Below are 20,387 nucleotides of genomic sequence, written 5' to 3'. Positions count from 1 at the left end.
CAAACCTAAAAATTGAAAATAAAACACAATGTCACTCAAGATAGCAAAAAAAAACAAGGTGAATTATACACACTCTAATTTATACTCTATGATATTACAGTATATGGATCTGGTGAGTGACATTAATCATGTTTATGTTTTCATTAATTTTTTTTTGGAGCTTTTCACTAATATATACGCTGCACTTCCCCTCTCTCCTCCATTGAAGCGTACTCTGAGTTCTCCTTTGAAGCTGCTTGTCATCAGGTAACATCTTTTATATCAATCATTGAATATCAATTAACTATTTAGGGTTTAATTTCATCCTATCGTTAATTTACTTGCTATTATACTGGATTTAGGGTTCTTCTCAGGTGGATTATTGAACTATTGCTTATTATTGCTCAACTTACGACAGCTTATAACCAGCGATTTTGTTCCTAGAATTCTACTTACGTTGATATTCTTACAATGGAAAGGTTTTAATGTGATTTTTCCAGCCTAATTTGATAATTGAGTTAAATTTAGTTGTTAATTTGTTGCTTTTTTCGAACCTAATCGAACCAACAAACCTAGCCGAAATTTATTTAGGGTTGGGATTTGAGCCTCTCCATCTGAGCCTACTGTTAATCAGGCTTAGCTCGAAGGTTTTGCACTTGAACCCATGGCCTTGGGCGGGGTTCTCTATTCTATGGGTTCTTTGCAAACTTGCGATTTATTTTGAGTCCTTTGGTTTTGAGCATTGATTATTGTGTGCACCCCTGTATTTTTCTCTAATGTGGTTAATAGGATATAATGGGGAAAAAGGTTAAAAAGAAGGCGGCTCGTAATGCCCATAAGGAGAAGGAGAAGGATAAGCGGGTTTCTACGTCATCCCCAAAGGCTATATCTCATGAAGACGATCAGAATTCCGTGGCTGCTGCTGATGGATCTGTGCAGCATCAGGAGAGGACAGTTTGTGTCCATCTTGAGAAGGCTGTTGACTTGGAGAGTGTTTCTTCGAAAATTGAGGCTGCCGAGTCCACTGGATGCGAAGATTGCCGGGAGGGAGTGAATGACCGAAAGGCTGGTAAAGGAAGGGGAAAACACGTTAAAAAGAAAGGTGCTTCTGATTCAAGAGCTAATAAAGCCACTTGGATCTGCTTACAATGTGGGCATTTTTCCTGTGGAGGTGTTGGCTTACCAAATAGCCCACAAAGTCATGCGCTTAGGCATGCAAAACAAAGTCGGCATCCATTGGTAATCCAAGTAGAGAATCCTCATTTGAGGTGGTGTTTTCCTTGCAGCACACTTCTCCCTGTGGATAAAGTGGAGGCCACTGGTGAACATAAAGATTTTTTCCTTGATATTGTCAAATTATTGAAAAAGCAGTCTTCAAAAGTGCCTTCAGTGGATGTGGAAGATATTTGGTTTGGAAGTGGTAGTGTTATCAGTGAAGTGAAAGGGGAAAGCAAAGCAATCAATGTTGTGAATGGAAAAGATTTTAATGCAGTTAGAGGGTTGGTTAATCTCGGGAATACATGTTTTTTCAATTCTGTCATGCAGAATCTGCTAGCTATGGAAATATTGCGGGATAATTTGCTAAAGTCTGAAGGGTCCACAGGTCCATTAATGAGTGCTTTGAAGAAATTTTTTGTTGAATCTAGCCCTGAGTCAGGTGTGAAAAATGTAATAAACCCCAAGTCATTGTTTGGATGTGTATGTGCGAAAGCTCCTCAGTTTAAAGGATTTCAGCAGCAGGACAGTCATGAATTGTTGCGTTGTTTGCTTGATGGGCTGTCTTCTGAAGATTTGCATGCAAAAAAATTAGCTGGTTCTTCACCTGGAAACAGGAGATCTGTACCTGTGAATTCTACATTTGTTGATGCCATATTTGGAGGAAAAACTTCAAGCACTGTGTGTTGTGTTGAATGTGGGCACTCATCTGTGGTGTATGAGCCATTCCTGGACCTGTCACTTTCTGTGCCGATGAAGAAACCTTTGTCTAAGAAAGCTCAATCAGTTCATCGAGCAAAGAAAACAAAGTTGCCTCCTAAAAGAGGTGGAAGGAATCACCCACAACTGAATAAAAACGAAGATCTAGAGTCTGCTCCTGGTGATTGTAATACTGCAACAAGCATGGATTCTTCTGGTTTGAAGGATAATATGGGGTCTGCTCCTAGTGGCTGTAATACTTCAACCAGTACTGAGTCCTCTTCTGGCTTCTATGTTGGGTCTCCTAGCTGTGCTCTATCAGCGGACTTTGTTGAACCCTGTAACTTGGTTCCTAGAAGTACTTTGTTGAGTCAAGATAGTAACTCCATCAAATCAGACAACGCTAGTGCTCAAGTGCCACATAGTGTTGCTCAGGATGCTGATGGCATGCCGTGGTTGGATTATCATAAACCCTTTTCCCAAAGTGATGATGCTCAAGAAGCTGATAGTTTTTGTTGGATGGATTATGTCGAGTCAGTGTCATTGTCAGATGATCCAAATTCTGTTGAGAAGGAGGGATTTTCTATTACTCAAGATCTTGGAAGCCATGATGGGAACCATGATACTCTTTCTATTCACGATACAGCCGATTCAAGTTTTGAAGCTAGTTTGTCTAAAGTTTCTGCAATGGAGGGAGACAATCATGGTGTTGTCTCGGTGCTAGATACAGCCAAGTCTGTAGGTGAATTCAGTGTTCACCCTGAGAATGTGCATCTTAAGTTGGAGGCTACAGTTAATGATTGGGTTGAAGAGCAACCGGTGCAGGTACAGGACAATGAGATATTGTTGCTGACCTACAAGGAAGATGGTCCCATGTTTGGGGAAGAAGAGATGAAGGTAGATGCTGAAATCTCTTCTTCAGCTGTAGTTGATGTAGAAGATAGTCTTGGATTTGATGGCCTAGGTGATTTGTTTAATGAGCCCGAAGATGTTGTGGCGGGAATGAATAGTGTCCCGGTTAGTGATGGTTTGGCCAATGGATTTCTAGCAGGGAATAGCACTGAGTCTGATCCAGATGAAGTTGATGATACAGATTCACCAGTATCCGTGGAGACTTGTTTGGCGCATTTCATAAAGCCTGAACTTTTGTCTGGTGAACATGCTTGGCATTGTGAAAACTGTACAAAATTACTGAAAGAAGGACGCCAAAGAATGATGGAGAATCAGCAGAAAACAGCATCAGTCCAAAGAGACAAGTCCAGTGATGTATGTTCGAGTTCTGAAACTATGCTAGCAATGAATCATCATGTTTCTGACTCCTCAGCTGTCTCTCTGGCTGCTCATGACAATGGCAGCATTAAGATAGATGAGAACTTGAAGAAGCTTGATGATGGGAAAATCAATGGGCCTTGTCCAAATTTATCACAAAAAGAAGAAAGTAGACGTGAACCAGAAACTGCACATCTCAACGCCTCTGATCCGTCTGTTTGCTCTATGCCGTCTGATAAAACTTATTTAGATGGTAAATCTGGTGATGTCCATAGTGTGTTTGATGTCCATAGACCTGTTGAGAGGCCATATGGACCAAGTGAGGAGCATAAATCAGGAGAGGTTGAGGAGGAGGACATTGATTTGAAATGTGTTAAGGTGATGAGAGATGCAACTAAACGAATACTTATCAGCAAGACTCCTCCTATTTTGACTATTCATCTGAAAAGATTTGGGCAAGATGCACGTGGCCGTTTGAGTAAATTGAATGGCCATGTTGGCTTTAAGGAATATATTGATCTTGGACCGTATATGGATTGCAGGTGCCAGCCTATTACTATACTTTATTGTTCATTCTTGTTTTATGCAGTTGTTTACATTTTTTGTGTGCACATTTGCCACTTAATTTGCTTACTTGCCCATACATGTGATTTTTGTTGTTTGAATTTACCTTCTGTTGTATGTGTGTGCTCCTTGCGCATCCAATTGATTTTCTTTTTAGGCAAATGGAATTCTGATAAAGTTGTATGTAGTCCTAACGTACACCAATTATTAAGACATGGCTATTATTCTATAGCTTGAAGGTCTTGTTTCCTGTGGTTTGTGGAAGCAATAACTTCCTACTTTCTTTCTGAAGATTTCTTTGATGAATGAACCTCTTAGGAGATATTTTAAAGTAGCAGTGAATTTAGTATTAATGTGTGGTGTCAAATATGCAATCTGACAAACACATAGCTAAATGATTGCGTTAGGAATCAATTGGAGACGGTGGATAAAATTGTCATTCACCATATGCTTTTGCTGTAAGGAAGAGAGCAGTGGTTTCTGTATTGTATTTGATTGACAAGATTAGTTAAATGGCACATCAACATAAGCTACCAATCTCAGGGCTAGGAGTGTCAGTTCACAGTTAATGTCATTTGATTGAGTATTGAATGCACTTTTAAAACTTTTCTAGGATCAGAAAAGTGACAAAGTGAGCTTTTCTAGGATCAGCAAAATGACGAATCAATGAGGAACCTTTTTTTTTTTTTTTTTTTTTTTTAAAAAAAAAAATCCATACAGTTAAAAACTAATCATTTGAAAGAATGTAGAAATGCAGAACATTATCATTGGATGAATTACAGAAGTCGCTGCGAACTGTTATTTGTGCCATTCGCAGATATTTTGAGAGGTCTAGATGTCCTCTTTTCCTGATTTTAATTTTAAGCATGTGCTGGCTTTGCTGGGTCGATGACGGATTATACTCGCAAAGTGTAAATGTTGTCACTGCAGTAAATTTGAGATGTATGATACCGTCTGAGAGACCCTGAAAGGATAAAGACATTTTATGTAGCAGCACCTATCAGTGATATGGTGAGCTGAGAGAGTTAATCCCCCAACACCCCCCCCCCAAAAAAAAAAAAATTCAGAAAAAAGACTGAATTTAGAGAGATAGAAAGAGATCAGGGAAGGCAAATGAAGTTGTTTCCTAGATTTATAGAAAAATCAAAGTGAATCACTATTAGGTTACAGGTAGTAGGAATGTGAGATTTTACTTTTTATTGAGCTAATACCTTTTTTATTAGTCCCTTTTAAAGCTATTCATCCACAGGGTAGTTTTCCTTTGTCTGTGATGGTTTGAGTTTAAAATAGAGACTGCTTCTTAAAGTATTAGGAATATTGAGTGAAACCCTTGTCTTAGGTTTCTTAATTTTGAGTATTGGTGAAAGAATGGATCCTTAAGCATGATATGCATGCATTCTCTTGGTGCACTTGTGTTAGTTGCTACCATTTAAGCTACTTGCTTTTACTGCCCTTGCTTAAATGATAGCTACTTGTTAGTTGCTATCATTTAAGCTACTTGCTTTTATGAGAGAGAGAGAGAGAATTGGTCTTTGTATTAGTTCTTTATGTAGGGCACAATTATCTAGACCTTCCATGTACTCTGAGATTGATACTGAGCTGATATAAAGCTTGATGTTGGCTATGTGATTAACTTACAGAAGGACTAGAATAACATGTCTTCCCTATGTAGATTAGACAACGACTTGAATCTGGATAAGCCAGGTTAAGGTGATTATGACCAAATTTTTGATACAAGTGAGGCTATGTAGCACTCCTCATGAGCATGCTTGAATTTGAGGTACCAGCTTTTTTTTCCTTTTTTTTTTTGGGTTTTTGTGTTGACTAGACAGTCATGCAAGTTCATAATAATGGAGTTTCCCAATTTAAGACAAGAAAAGGGGGGTGGGGTGAACCATAAGAATGTAGAGAGAGTGAAATTTCAGTTTGTGTGTGTAAATTCTGCTGGATTGATTGACTCTAGCTGTTTTTATTGCAATATGCATGCATTCTGTATCATGCTATAGCTTTATTATGAGTGTGGTTTAGTAATGACTATATATATATATATATATATTAAGATCTGTTGCTTGAACAAACTTGCAGGTCCACAGGGAGAGACAATTGCATTTATTGCTTGATTGGAGTGGTGGAGCATTCTGGATCAATGAGAGGAGGCCATTATGTGGCCTATGTCAGAGGAGGTGACAGGCGAAGAGGAAGGTCAGAAGAAGAAAATAGACGAGGACATTCTGTATGGTATCATGCCAGTGATTCGTATATTCGTGAAACAACCTTGGAGGAGGTCCTCCGTTGTGAGGCTTACATTCTGTTTTATGAGAAAGCTAAGCCTTGATGAAGGTACCCTTTTTTTTTTGGTTAAATATCACTGCTCCATTTTGTTTCTCAGGGGGGTAGTGATCCCTGTACTCAGAGAGGGAAGAAAGGAAAAGGATAAGAAAGTGAACAAGATTGAAACTACTTCTAAAATGCCCCCATACCCAAACTACTCATTTTTTTCCAAATATATTTTGGTGGATTTTTTTTATTTAATTATTATTTTAAATTTGGGGGGGGGGGGGTGGGTGTTTAGTTGATGGACTGTGGAGTGATGTGGGTTTATCAAGCCACTTTGAAGTCACACGATCATACACAATTACTGAAAAATAGTCTGTTTATTACAAATTTGCGATATTCAAAATTTACAGATACAAATTGTGATTTGATATTTTTTTATTAGTCACTACTTTTTTGTGGATGTTTTCATGCATCGATAATATGGATGGTGGTGTTGTGGATTCCAAACCCGTGCAGTGGTGGTCAACTGTTGTGCATAGTGCCACACAGCAATATCGTTTTCACTGCTCCCCTTGTAATGAATTTATAATTCAAGATTAAATTTGGGGATGTAAAGGTATTTAGCAAGCTTTAGAAATTTAGTATGGATTTTAAATTGATTGTCGGACCTAAAATGAGTAGGTTCTGTGAACCTAAATTAGGGTTTTTTTTTTTTTTTATTAGGAGAAGGTGCCAAGTACTAAAATATTGACGGATGGTAAAAAATTACTTATGTCCAAAGTAGAACCCTATCAATGAATCACATGGTTAACGGAGGTTTAAACCTTTTAACCTTGAGACTAGAGAGTTAACTCTTCTACGGAGTAATACAATGTGTAGTCGATTAAAGAAAGAAGGTAGCCCTTTTATAAATGAATACTTGCATGATGATATTGCTCCCCATCAAAAGGTTGGGATGTAAGTAATGCTCTTTCATCATAATGTCCAATAGTTTTAGTGGTGCTAGAAAGAAAAAGAAGCATTGCCAATTTGCCACTAAAGTACGGATGCACTTGCCAAGCCTCGGGCCATTTATTTAAATTTTAAAACAGCAGCAGATAATACTTTATTGCTACTTGTGCTAACTAAAACAGGTCGTGTTTTAACTACATGTGTAATTTAAAGAGGTCATGATAATTCTACATTTTTATGTGTTTCAGAATTTTGGCCCCACGCCCCTTTCTATTTACCCATCATTTCTCAACATAGTTGTTTGGAACCCCTAACAAACAAAGAAAATGTTTTATGCTTATTATTATCTACTTGTATTATAAGTAAGGATGACAATACTAAATGGATATTTGCTAATTCGCTTCACCTGCTTTAAATGGATGAAAATCCGATTTAAATGGATGAGAAGCGGGTGATGGATCTGATCAGTTATGGATGACACTTAATTACTTTTATCATTCCCTCTAAACAGAGGGAATCCATGTTTATTTGTTTATTTATTTGTCAAAATCATTTCCTCTACATAGAGGGTGTACATGTTGATTTTACATGTAACAACATTGATATACCTTACAAATACTCCATATGTTTCAAATTACTTGTGGCATAAGCAAATGACACAAATTTTTAAAATGGTGAAAAATTAAGGATTCGTTTGGCATTATTGTGGTTCTTAGTATTTTGTTTTTTTAATTATGAAAATTATTTCATTTAAAAAAAAAAAAGAATAGAAAATTTAGTCAAACTTGTAGAAACATTATTATTTTGAAAATTGACAACAAAAATGTACAAATCACTTTTTGTGGTTTTCTATTTTTAATTTTCAATAAAAAGACAAACTAAAAATAAAAAATGAGGATTGTGTGACCTATAAAGAAAGTAAGAGAGAATTTATCATGACAGATATACATGGAGAAAAGAAGTTTTCTTACGGAGTAAGTAGTAATAAAAATAAGTGCGGTGACTGGTGAGTAATTAGGCCTTGTTTAGTTTAACTTGTTTTTACTTATTTCAGAAAAAATAAATTCAGATCAGGTTATCGCTTTATGTGCAGTTTTTATTGCTACTCATCTTTGATTTTGTAATGAAAAAAATTATGAAAATTACATATTAATAAAGTACACATTATTATGAATCTAACAAGATTACACTTGATATAATTTTTCCTAATAGATTATCGTATCCATAAGGTCAAAGTTTGATCAAACTAGATCATATTAGATAAGCAAAATAAGGAGAACTAAACAAACTCTTAGTTAATTACTCCCTCCATCCTTTATATTTTTTGCCACAAAGAAGAATTTTACACTGCTTTATTAATTTTTGGTTGAAAAAAAATGATAAAAGAGAAAGTAGTCGGTTAGAATTGATAAAAATGATGTGAAGGAGAGCAATGAGTATGCTGCTAAAGTGTTTAGTAGAGCTGCTAGTGGGGCTATTGGGTCAGCAGGTTCGTGGCAATGTCCGGATGCTGGGATGGTGAAGATTAATAGCGATGCACACATTGGAGCTGCAACCGGCCTTGGGGTGGTATTCAGGGTATGAGCAGGGGTCTCTACTGGCTGCTGCTGTCCGAAAGAAGTGTGCAGGCTGGGGTGTTGAAGAAGCAGAAGCTGCTGCCTGCAGGTATGGGCTTCTTGTTGCGAGAAGGCTTGGCTATGCAAAGGTGCCTCTTGAATGTGACGCTGAGAATGTGGTACGAGCTATTAAAACAAGGGCTATGGGCTTCTCTCCTATTTACTTGATTTATGATGATATTCGTAGTCTTGCTTCCTGTTTTAGTGTTTTTTATTTATCTCATGTCAAGCGTGTAGGTAACACTCTATCTCATAATGTTGCATGTTGGGATGCTAGATGGTGTAATGAGTTCGTATCGTTAGATCCTTTCCCCAAACCTTGATCACTTTGGCGGAAATTGATCTTTTTTAATGAAATTCGCAGCTTAGTTTCAAAAAAAAAAAAGAAAAAAAAAAGTGGGTTTATAAGGTGGCTGTGAGAGTTAATGTGGTTCTTTATGTCCAAAAATAAAATGAGGTAAAATTAAAGGGATGGCTTAAAAAAAAGGGGGTTGTTAAACGTCGTTCGCATTTTACTAGGTGACGTTCACATTTTTTACATGAATTTCCTAAATTGCCCTCCGTATATAAATACTCGCTAAAGTAAGTTAGGGCTTTACGAGACATTTCCCATCTCACAAATTCACTCTTTGACACTTTCTCTCTGTAAAACCTTCCAAAAAATCTGAAGTTTTGGAAAAAAAAAATCAGCAATTTTTTTTTTAAAAAAAAAAACCAAAAAAAATCTGAAATCTTGCAATCAAACATTGAATCCGACAATGGCAGACCGACGGAGAATTAGGCTGACGTTTGGTGGTCGTGGCGGCGGCGTTAGCGGCGGCGAGCCGGTGAGTTTTTTGTTTTTGTATTAAATTTTTGAATTTTGAAAAAAAAAAATCTGGAAACTGGACTTCTGCCCAGAAATTCCGGAAGTCCAGGGGAACTTCCGGAAATTCCAGGCGGAAGTGGGGTTTCCGCCTGAAATTTCGTGAGGCAATATCGTGAGGCATGGGTAGTAGCAAGTTGGTGTTTGGCCTACACCAAGAATAATAACCGCTGCGTTGAACCAAGTCGCAATAGGAAATAAATCTTGTATTGCAACCATCCAATGACGGGAATCAACCGCCCCACCGTCCCATCGAATACGCTGCACATTGATCTCAAGTCTTCCAAGCCCATAAATCCTCTCATATAGGGCTCGATAACCGAAGAAGAACTCGGCCACACAACGAAACCCACAGTTCCCATCGCCAATGACATCCTTCCATCCTGTGATGTAAGGCAACATCGGCCCTGGAAGCATGTGTCGATAACGGCTTTGGCTAATGTCGTTTACATCTCCTGCACAAATGTAGGTTTCAGTTAATAGTTTAGTGAACGCTGATTTATGTGAAAAACACAACACTCAATCGTACCTGTTTGTCGTGCGCCGCGTACAGTGTATTGGCGGTTTACATGTTCAAAATAAGAACGATCACGTCTTGTATCATTGTGTCTTGGTCGACCACGAACCCGGTGGTTTACAGCAGGCTCTCTGAGATCGGAATGATCCGGATGCAGCTCCTCTTCAATGATGCGAGACACGTTTCGAAGAACAGCAGGATCACTATCAAACACCTCCTCCATCAGAGAACGAAAATGTGCGGCATCCTCGGTCGAGTCATTGTCAGGAACCGTCCCGTGCTCTCCAGAACCAATAACCAAGGTCCTCCAAAACGGGTGAATTTGCCTTATGTACAATCCTGTCCCAGCAGCTAGCGAATCATGTATCTGGCATGCACAGGGCAACTCGTGGGTCACACGCATTGCACATCCACATTGTTCGTGCACTTGATAACTCAGCTCCCTCATCCTCCTTATCTCCTCATCGAGAACCTTCAAACAATGCTGAGACACCTTCCCGTTTATACGTGACAGTGGCAACTGTCGGTACTTTTGACCTATCTTTGACCTAGAAGCCTCCAAACCATTACGAATTGCGATGATTTGATTACCAATGTGGCTATGAACTAGAGCCCATACAGTATCCAAAGAACCTGCACATTACAAAGAAAAACAGTTATGATTTGTAACTGAAATTCCTATTTAAAAGTACATACATGAAGTACAATAAGCAAACACCAAACCTGTCGAGGAATCAAACCACATCTTCACGGCCGAATGTTGGCTCTCAACTCTGCAAGTGCTGGTGTTGCCATAATGTAGAACTTGGTTTGTCCAAAATGTCACAAACTTCGTTTTATGACAAAGCCATGTGTTCTCTACATATTGTATCACTGCTGGAAAACTTGCCCACTTATCCTTCATGTTTTCTACAGCGGCCTCATAATCTTCCTCGGTTGCAGCGTCCATGATACGTTTCCATTTTCCGTTTTTGAAAGACGCACCGATTTTCTTGCTTTTGAACATAGCAGTGACCCGAGCCTCCACATCTTTGTTAATGTGCCATAGACAAAGTAAGTGCGAGGTTCCTAGAAACACTTCCCTCAATGCAGCACATAGTCCAAGCTCACGGTCTGTCAAGAAAACCGACGGCTCCTTATTATACCCAATCACGTCTCTCAACCTCTGCAAAACCCATCGATAGCTTGCTGTGCTCTCGTTGCGCATGAACACGTAAGCGACGAGAAAATTCTGGTTTGTCGGTGTCACGCTAACTATCTCAAAGAACGGCATCCCGTATCGGTTAGTCTTGTAAGTGGAATCCATACCGATCACATAGGGGTACGTCCGTAGGATGTCTACCATGACTGGATGCGCCATAAAGGCGTGCTGTAAAACGCCTTCATCATCGGACATGACCCAGTAAACATACTGACTCTGTCTCGCCAAATGTAGAAATTGCTGAACAACTCCTCTCCCATCAGACATCTCCTCTCTGAAGTCATTCCGGCAGTTGTAGATGTGTCTGATGTTTGGATGATCATCAGGAAATTGCTCCGCAATAGTCGCCATGATGTTACGCGGTGCAACCTTAGACTTCGTCATGTCACGCACAACCTGCTTCGCATTCGGGCTCAACCCACTAATTTTACGATGACCCTCTGGATACGCAATCATTGGATGGTTGTGGGTCCCAGTTACATCATCTTTCGCCCGGATAAACCAAGTATTGGTGACGAACTCGTAACATATCTTGATGTAGAAAGGACAACCAATGCCCTTGGTTTTGGTGTCCTTCCGAATTGCGTTCTCAAGATCTCTCGGCTTACTCCTGCGTCCCCGGTCACATCTTAAATATCGAACTGGTCGACCATCCCTCTGTTTGTTGAAAGACGATTTCACTAAAATAAATCCCAGATTTATTGCAACAGCATCCGCCCATGTAAATGCTTCGTCAAACGTTAGAAAAACCGTGTCTGTCACAAAATGTGCACTGTAATTCACAACGTCACCGTCGTCTTCAACCTCCGAATCCTATCAAAATAACAACACAAACAAATAAAACACGCAAGGATTAGTATTTTAAATTTAACAATAATAATAACAATAATAATACAAATAATCATAATAATAATAAAAATAACAATAATAACAATAATAATATTAATAGTATTAATAGTATTAATAGTAGTAATAATAATAATAATAATAATAATAACAATAATAATACTAATGATAATAACAATAACAATAATAATACTAATAATAATAACAACAATAACTACGTAACAATAACATATAATAACTAATATAATAATAATAACAACAATAGTAATAATAATAGTAGTAATAATATTAATAATAATCATAATCATAACAAAAATTTACAAAATTAACAAAACTAATATTAATAACCATAATAATAATAATAATAATAATAATAATAATAATAATAATAATAATAATAACAATTACGTAAGAAGAAGAAAAAAAAAAGGGACATCCGCCTAATTTTTCCGGAATTCTGGGGGAGATCCGCCCAAAATTTCCGGATGTCCCCACATACATCCGGAAATTTCAGGCGGATGTACCCATCCGGATGAAATTTCCAGATGTAATGAGGGGACATCCGGAAATTTTGGGCGGATCTCCCCCATGTTTCCGGAAATAAAAGGCGGATGTCCATTTACAAAAAAAAAAAATTCCGAAATACTTACATATTCTTCCGTCGAATCCTCCGGCGTGTGAACGTTGATGCGTCCATCGTAAGACACCACTCCGTACACTTTTCTTTTATGTCCCGGGATTTTTAAATTCCTCGGGATTACCGTACAATGGTGGAACCGGGATTTTTTTAACACAAGTGGTGGGCTCGGTAATGTTTTTATGTTGTCGGTAACTAAATTTACCCATGGTGGACCTTTAAATAGGTAAAATACCCACAAGGGCAAAAAAGTAATTTCAATTAAAAATGTGAACGTCACCCAGTAATTTACGAACGATGAATAGCGATTCAGAAAAAAAAAATTGTTGTAAAAAATAAAAGACGGAAGGAGTAATAATGAGTGAGAAAGGGGGTGAAAAAGGATAGCATGTGAGAATTGAAGTATATGTACATGTAAATCTTTGCAAATTTATGAAAGTGATTTGAAATGTGATGGTTGTGTCAGCTGAGACTCATATACCACGCTCTCTCCTCTCCTCTCCTCCTGTTTACATTTGACCATAGACCATATGATAGGACACACTCAGAGTCAGACACTCCACTATTTATTGGCATTCTTTACATTCTTTAGCCAAGCCAAGCCAAGCCAAGCCAAGCCAAGACGGAAGTAGAAGTGGAGCCCAGCATTGTTAGCTTGTTGATTTACTCCTTCCTTTACTTTACTAGGCTTTTTTCATCTCTGAGTCTTGTTCCGGAACCCTCCATTCTCTCTCTCTCTCTCTTTTTCTCTCTATCTCTCTGCGTGTTTGTATCGTTCAGCTGTGTTACTGCTCTTCACAAACAGAGAGAGATAGTAAAGGTGGAGTAGTCATATGGTTAACTAAGAAGCATTAATTAATCAATCGATTAATGATATGGAGATGGACAGACAAGTAAAACAACGACCTCGACGAGGACGAGGACGAGGACGAGGACGAGGACGAGGACTAGGACTAGGACTGGTGGTGTTAGTGATGATGGTTAAGGTGGCTGATGGTGTCTGGTGCGTTGCTCGCAGCGGTGCCGACGACGATGCATTGCAGTCAGCACTTGACTACGCCTGTGCTGCTGGTGCTGATTGTGGACCCATTCAACAGTCTGGCCTCTGTTTCCTCCCCAACACTCTTCAGGCTCACGCCTCCTACGCCTTCAACAGCTTCTACCAGCGTAATCATATGGCCGCCACTTCTTGTCAATTCTCCGCCACTGCCACCCTTGCCAAGACCGATCCTAGTTCGTTTCTCTCTTCCTTTCTTTTCTTCCATTATTATATACACTTATTGTTATTCCTGTTTTTTTAATCTTTTTCATTCACTACTTGGGAATCAGGTTATGGATCTTGTGTTTACCCTTCTTCTCCAAGGTACCTCTACTATTCCCTTTTTTTTATTACTAAATTTGCTGCTTCTTTATTCTTGGCTTTCCTTTCACACTATTCCATCCTCGTCGGAAATTTTATATTATGCCAATTTTATGCTTTTGATCATCAAGATCGAGTAACTTATTTCCCAATTAATTAAATTACATAGTGCATATACTACACTAGTCTCTCCACTATATGCTCTATAACCAATAATAGGAGTATTGAACCAACAAATTCCAAATTACTTACTACTCTAGTATGCATGGTAATAGTAATAGTAATAGTAATAGTAATGGTAGCATGTACTCTGTCTCTGTAGGAAGAAGCCAAATATTCAAATTAAAGCTCAAACATAAGTCAGTCATCGCATTGATGGATTCAACTATATTCCAACCTACATACAGTAGTATGTAGTGGGGTCAGATGTTACTAGTTTTTAAATTACATGGCCTCCTTCTCCTTGCTATTGGTATATGCAATGGTATGCTATTGAGCCCTGTCACTCCTTCTACCCGTGACCTTGTCAACAATATACGTAGTACTGTCTCTGTCCTACTTCCCCATGCCTTCTTAAATGCTTTCTTAAGTGTTCATTCACTTGAAAGAAAGCATGTTGATAATTTTCTTCTTTTTTTAATGGGAAAAATTATTACTACGATCAAGTAAATGAGAAAAATTCTAAGGAACATTTATTTCAAATATATAAGGTAGTCCAAGTGAGCCAGAAGTAATGTGAACATACTCCGTATATAGTTTGATCAGGGTTAGTTCACCATTATGTATTAATTTAATTTCCACAAGTGGTTTTATAAAAGGGACACATTACATACTTGTAAAGTGCATCCCTGTAAATGTTACCGTGCCGTGTTGTTCATCCAAAATTTCAGATTCTTTTTTTACTCTCTGTTTTTTTTATATGCATCACTTTTCTTTTATGAATCACTTTTCTTTTACGAGTGTTTTTTTTTAAATGCATCACTTTCTTATTTAGTAACTTTTTACTATATTTTATCATTTCTCTTTCTTACTTTAAACCTCATTTAAATTATTTTATCATTTTTCTTTCCTTTATGATCTCCACTTATAAAATAAAAATATTTACTCTCCCTCATATTTTTTCTCTTTTATGGTCTTCATCTAACTTTTACTATAATAAATTATTCATCCACTCACAATATTACTTTACTCTTCTAAAACTCCGTGCATTACTTGATGATGCGAATAAATAAAAAACGAAGTGGCTACCTTTTTTACTTTTTCTGTATACTCCACTCCATTTCTGTACAACTACATCCCCATCTCATCCATCACAACCATTTTCCAGTTTTTGTGTTTTATTACCATCAAAAGTTGAGCTTTGCTTGACCCTACACTTCATTTTACTTCTACGGAGTACTATTGTTTTATTCATCCCACTTGCCCATTTTCTATTGAATTTCTCAATTTTGAGCATCTTTTGTGCATGTCCTTGGAATAATGGTCGCCAACTAACAAGGTTCTACATTAACAATTTCCACCCCTATTTTATGGAGCACTGTACTACTAGTACTAATAACTTAATTAGATCAACCCTGCTTTCTATGTGCATTTTCCCTCTTCTACTAAAGGAATTATATTTGTAGGAATTGCATTTCTAGTTCTAATAAACTAGTGTATCACCTTGTACCCTCATCATTTCTAACAAAATATATGTGCTGTAATCCGGTAATTGCTAACTTGGAAGGAGGGAACCTAATTAGTATGACTGATTTGATCAAGACTCCCTTTTTTTTTTTCTTTTTCTTCTGGTTTATTGAATTATGCTTGAGCTTGATCAATCTCTGTTGAATGGTATTACATGTATTCTTGTAGAATCTCGACTTCAACTGAAGGAACTTAGGAGCAAGCAATACTTCTGCAAGTGTTTTTTTAATCAGTAGACAGTATCTTTGTTGAATCAATGAGTATTCTATCTCCTGCTAGTTTTACTCATGCTTGTATGCATGCCATTGTAGCTACTTTAACATTACACACCACACACCTATATTAATTAACATAGGACCAATTTTTGCAGCACTGCAGGAAGCATAACATCTAATACGACAGGAGCCACACCAACATCAAACCCCTATGGAACAGCAACACCCTTCTCCCCCACCACGATGTCTCCCACGACCTTTAATGGTGGTGCTGGAACAGGTCTGAATCCCAACTATATGGGACCTCCAATTTCTACTACCAATGAATCAAAAGCCCCCATTAAGTCTTCATCACCTCTTTTGGAGACACTACTCATCGTACTACTGCTTTCACTTGCCATCTATTGAAGAGGATAGAAGGGAAGGAGAGTAAAAGAGGTGTGATTCACATTTATTTTTTTTTCTTTTTTGTTAATCCTTAGAAGGCTCACCACAATTTTGTTCGAAGCTTGGAGGAGCATAACCTGCATTAGAAATTAATGAATGAACTTGATTGTAGTAATTTTTATCTTTTTAAACGCACTTCATTTCCTTAATTTGGGAGTTGTAGGAGTTAAAGCTACTACATCAGTGAGTGATTGACAATTCCGTTCAGATTGAGACTACTTCAGGGTCTTAATTAGTTCGTATTCATTTACTGAAATTGTTGGCTAGTTTTGAGAAGATTTTACTGCTATATATGCTAATTGATTAGGCTGTTCCATTCATCTATAATTCAAATTTTAATCACTTTATCTTAAATAGTTCCAACTCCTCCCCTGTTTTAGTTTAATATTCAAGTAAAAAATCCTTTGATGAATTTGAGTTGGTTGTAGATATTGCAAAACAAATTAAAGTCGCACTCTTATCTATAGAAGTCTGAGTTAGGTGATAACTAAATAAGATAGTAGTATAGTACCAAGACTACCAACTCATCAGCAGTGGCGGACTTGGGCTTAGACCTGGTGGGTCAAGTGACTCACCAGGCCCAAAAAAAAAATTTAAGTTATTTTAATAAAAAAAAAAAAAAAAAAATTAAAATCAGTTTTCCCCAAAAAAACCAAACACGAATTCAGTTCAAGACTTCAAGCCCTAGCCTTCTTCTCTTCGCGACTTCGCCTCATCTCCATTCTTCAGTTCGCCTCTTCGCTTCGTCCCAGCCAGGCAGCCACTGTTCTCTTCGCCTAATCGCCTGGTGGTCGGACGTCGGTGGTCGTGGACTCCGTCCTCTTCGTGGCTTCTCGCATAGGCAGCCACTGTTCTCTTCGCCTAATCGATTGTGACCCACCAATCGATTGTGACCCAATCCTGGGTCCGCCACTGCTCATCAGTCTTCCCATATGTTTGTTGGTTTGATATTTATTGAAATATTCGCGTCAAAATGTCCTTCGATGGTAATAAGGATCAATTTCAAAATGAAGTCATATACAACTATACAAGTACTTATTTATGAGATGTTGGAGTAAATTGATAAGCAAAGCAAATGCAAAATTAAGTTGATCGTATTGTTGTACTCCCGTATACGATAGATCAGAGTAAAGCATAATAGCACATGACAGGGTAAAGATTATGAAGCAGGAATGTAAATAAAAAGGCAATGGAAGCACAAACAATTGATGATTGTGAATTACAGTAGTTTAGTAAAGGGCAGTGATGAGTTTGGTGTTTAAGCATAAATAATAAAATATTAAAGGTTGGAGTAATACGTAGCTCCAGGTCCCCAATTAATGAACAGCCTTAAAATCCTAAGGATAGCTACTAATTAATACGGAGTATTTAATTAAGGATAATCTTATACACCGTACTGTGACTAATGAACAAGATAAAGTAAAAGCAGCAGTAGAATTGAAGTTGATGTATGGTTTAGGATATGGATGGAGCACCTCCATTAACCTCGCGAACAACGTCAATTTGATCTCCATCATGAATATCCAACTGTATGAGTGTAGAAGGCTTAGTTATGATCATAGCAATGCAAGTACTCCGTAGTAAAATATTGATGTAAAGACATAGTCGTAGTACATAACAAAGAGAGAAAGAAAGAGTAGGAAGGAAGAGTACATCAGAGGGAGTGGCATCGCAGGTAGGAAGAATGCGATTGCCATTGAAAAGGAAGCGAGCGGTGCCATGTTGTATGTTGTTAACTTGGTAGTACTTGTTAAATGCCTTGGTTATCTTTGATTTCCGAAGCACCTTTATATAAGTTGCCTTTTCATTCTGAATTTATACGAGTAGAGGGATTGGATGCAGATGCCCCCAAATTTAATATGAAAACCAAATAGCTGTAGTAAAAAAAAAATAGTACCTGATTGACAAACTTGAGATACATAAAGTTGGGGTCGAGCTCTTGTTCTTGTTCTTGCTCATGTCGTTGTTGCTGTTGCTCCATTTGTTCCCCCAATTGAGATCAGGCTTTGTTGCTTATTTTATTTGGTGAGAGAGAAAGAGAGATAGAGAGAGCAAGTAATAAGTAGAATAGAAGAAGAAAAGGCATGGAGCTGAGAATATTACTAAGCCTGGAAAGGCATACAAGTACACACTCCACTCCACACACAAAACAAGTAAGAATAAATACATGTCATAGATGGATGGATCAGTTTGATATCATATGGACTACTACTAGACTTAGTAAAACTGTAGTTGCACATTATCTTTTTATACACGCTAACTCTCACTCCACGTACTTATCATTTCATATTACTGTAGTTTTGAGATACTACTACGGATTAGTATGATAATTTGGGTTAGTTATTAATATTAACTCATTCTAATCATGTTTACAACCTTCCCTACCTACGACCTCACCACTGATGAGTGATATCATCACCACCTAATAATAATATCTCATTCCACATTTATCCTATGCATTCTCTACAATCTTAATTCCTAATTCAATTTCACTTTTACGTTTTCCAAACCCAAACCAAACCCATTCAACTTTTTTTTTAACCAATCAATTTTCCCTGTTAATTACCGCATCAATCTACTTCCTTAAAACATTAATCCATTTTCAACTAGTCCAGGACCACAAAGGATGTGTCTAACACATTGTAATTAGCTGATTAGTAAGTATCGCATCAACAATTAACCCACTTTAACCATATCAATCTATGCATTTGTTAATGATGAAAGGAAAACTTTTACTACCTCCGTTAATTTTTATGTACAACTTTGGGGATGTTTGCAGTTTAAGAAGCAAAACTTGAGGGGCAAAGATTAGAGAAAGTTAAGGAATTTAATTAAAGAGATATGAGAGAGAAAGTAGGCCCACCCACTTGCATTTTTGGTGGGGAAATCCGGTCCTTTTAGGAGGGACTTGATTCCCCCCCCCCCAAATTTTCACCAAAAATTGAATTTGGATGAATTTTTGGTGAAAATTTGTTTTCCTTCCTACTTTTTTAAAAAAAAACCACCACAATTTCAAATTTTGAGGCATTTGAAGCCTACATTCAGCATTTAGAAGGCATATAAATACCAGCCTCCATAATTCTAAGGACATTCAATGTGTCACCAATATTTACAAACATCAAGTTTTCTCAAAAGATGAATTCCTACATCCAAAAGTTAGCACTAAATACCCATGATTAGCCCAATAAAACCCAAAAAAATCCCCTAAACTGAAATTAGTGATGCACATCATCAATCTTCATAATCTGCATCTCCTAGTATCCTTGATTATCTACAAATCCACATAGGGCAGCCTTCATCTCCAAAAAAAAAAAAAAAAAAAAAAATTAGCCACCTCTATATCATCAAGCTGAATCTGAAGAAAAACAAATCAGACACAGCACATGGCATAATTTGTTGATCCTCTGTTTTTCGATGTTGAGCAAATACTAACAGAAAAATATCTGACAGAATTGTACCATGATCATGAAGAAGATATGCAAGATCTAGGCTTGGAGGACTATGAATCTGAAGATGAGAACATGCAAGACAACCAAGAAAAGCAACATGGCCAGCAAAACACACAAGTTGAGGTTGATTCCCCAGAAATGCAACAACCAATTGAACAAGGGACTCAAGTTTCACAAAGAAAGCAGCTCAGCATGCAAAAGAAAAGAGATATTGTTGATGCAATGTTGGTTAAAATGCATGAGGGGAGCTTACCAAGGGGGCACATGAAACATTTATCAGTTCAATTCGATGTTTACAAATCCACTATCACGAGAATATTGACAGACATAAAAAAACAGATGACACAAGGGAATTTGATTGATGTCAGGACTAAGAAGTATGGCTGAACAAGTCGAAAGCAACTGCAATTTTCTGATGAATTCCTACAGTCAGTCCCTTTGCATTTAAGGCAGACAGAAAGGAATTATGTAGCAGCATTGAAGATCTCTCATGTCACTATTCACAATTTGAAGAAAAGGGGAAGGCTAAGAACACACACAAGCAGCAACAAGCCAACATTGTCATCAGACCACAAGGTAGCCAAACTCAAATGG

The 20,387-nt window shown here is 37.6% G+C and overlaps 4 protein-coding genes across 5 annotated transcripts; 2 read left to right on the top strand and 2 right to left on the bottom strand.

Annotated features, from left to right (window-relative positions):
- The first annotated feature begins 48 nt into the window (after positions 1-48).
- Positions 49-6,463, top strand: LOC110711478 (ubiquitin carboxyl-terminal hydrolase 2-like). 2 transcript variants are annotated; one of them, XM_021889863.1, is made up of 4 exons: positions 49-112; positions 209-246; positions 769-3,704; positions 5,812-6,463. In XM_021889863.1, the coding sequence occupies exons 3-4, from the start codon at positions 775-777 to the stop codon at positions 6,059-6,061; spliced, it is 3,180 nt and encodes a 1,059-aa protein (XP_021745555.1). In that variant the 5' UTR covers positions 49-112; positions 209-246; positions 769-774; the 3' UTR covers positions 6,062-6,463. The 2 variants fall into 2 exon arrangements, with proteins under 2 accessions (XP_021745555.1, XP_021745554.1); XM_021889862.1 differs by having other exon boundaries at positions 112-246.
- A 2,729-nt stretch (positions 6,464-9,192) lies between these two features.
- On the bottom strand, positions 9,193-13,212 carry LOC110711599 (PKS-NRPS hybrid synthetase CHGG_01239-like). Its single transcript, XM_021890003.1, has 5 exons — positions 13,150-13,212; positions 10,676-11,966; positions 9,965-10,585; positions 9,604-9,890; positions 9,193-9,234 (listed from the first exon to the last, which is right to left on the bottom strand). Exons 1-5 carry the CDS (start codon positions 13,210-13,212, stop codon positions 9,193-9,195), a joined length of 2,304 nt encoding a protein of 767 aa, XP_021745695.1.
- On the top strand, positions 12,807-16,664 carry LOC110711707 (PLASMODESMATA CALLOSE-BINDING PROTEIN 3-like). Its single transcript, XM_021890124.1, has 3 exons — positions 12,807-13,869; positions 13,966-13,999; positions 16,053-16,664. Exons 1-3 carry the CDS (start codon positions 13,512-13,514, stop codon positions 16,303-16,305), a joined length of 645 nt encoding a protein of 214 aa, XP_021745816.1. The 5' UTR covers positions 12,807-13,511; the 3' UTR covers positions 16,306-16,664.
- A 289-nt stretch (positions 16,665-16,953) lies between these two features.
- On the bottom strand, positions 16,954-18,464 carry LOC110711708 (ubiquitin-like protein pmt3/smt3). Its single transcript, XM_021890125.1, has 3 exons — positions 18,242-18,464; positions 17,998-18,153; positions 16,954-17,871 (listed from the first exon to the last, which is right to left on the bottom strand). The coding sequence occupies exons 1-3, from the start codon at positions 18,323-18,325 to the stop codon at positions 17,800-17,802; spliced, it is 312 nt and encodes a 103-aa protein (XP_021745817.1). The 5' UTR covers positions 18,326-18,464; the 3' UTR covers positions 16,954-17,799.
- Positions 18,465-20,387: the final 1,923 nt, after the last annotated feature.

The sequence above is a fragment of the Chenopodium quinoa genome, unplaced genomic scaffold (assembly GCF_001683475.1).
Source record: "Chenopodium quinoa cultivar QQ74 unplaced genomic scaffold, ASM168347v1, whole genome shotgun sequence".
Classification (NCBI taxonomy): domain Eukaryota; kingdom Viridiplantae; phylum Streptophyta; class Magnoliopsida; order Caryophyllales; family Amaranthaceae; genus Chenopodium; species Chenopodium quinoa.
Note: the sequence above shows the minus strand (reverse complement) of the source record. Positions and strands in the feature narration are given on the sequence as shown.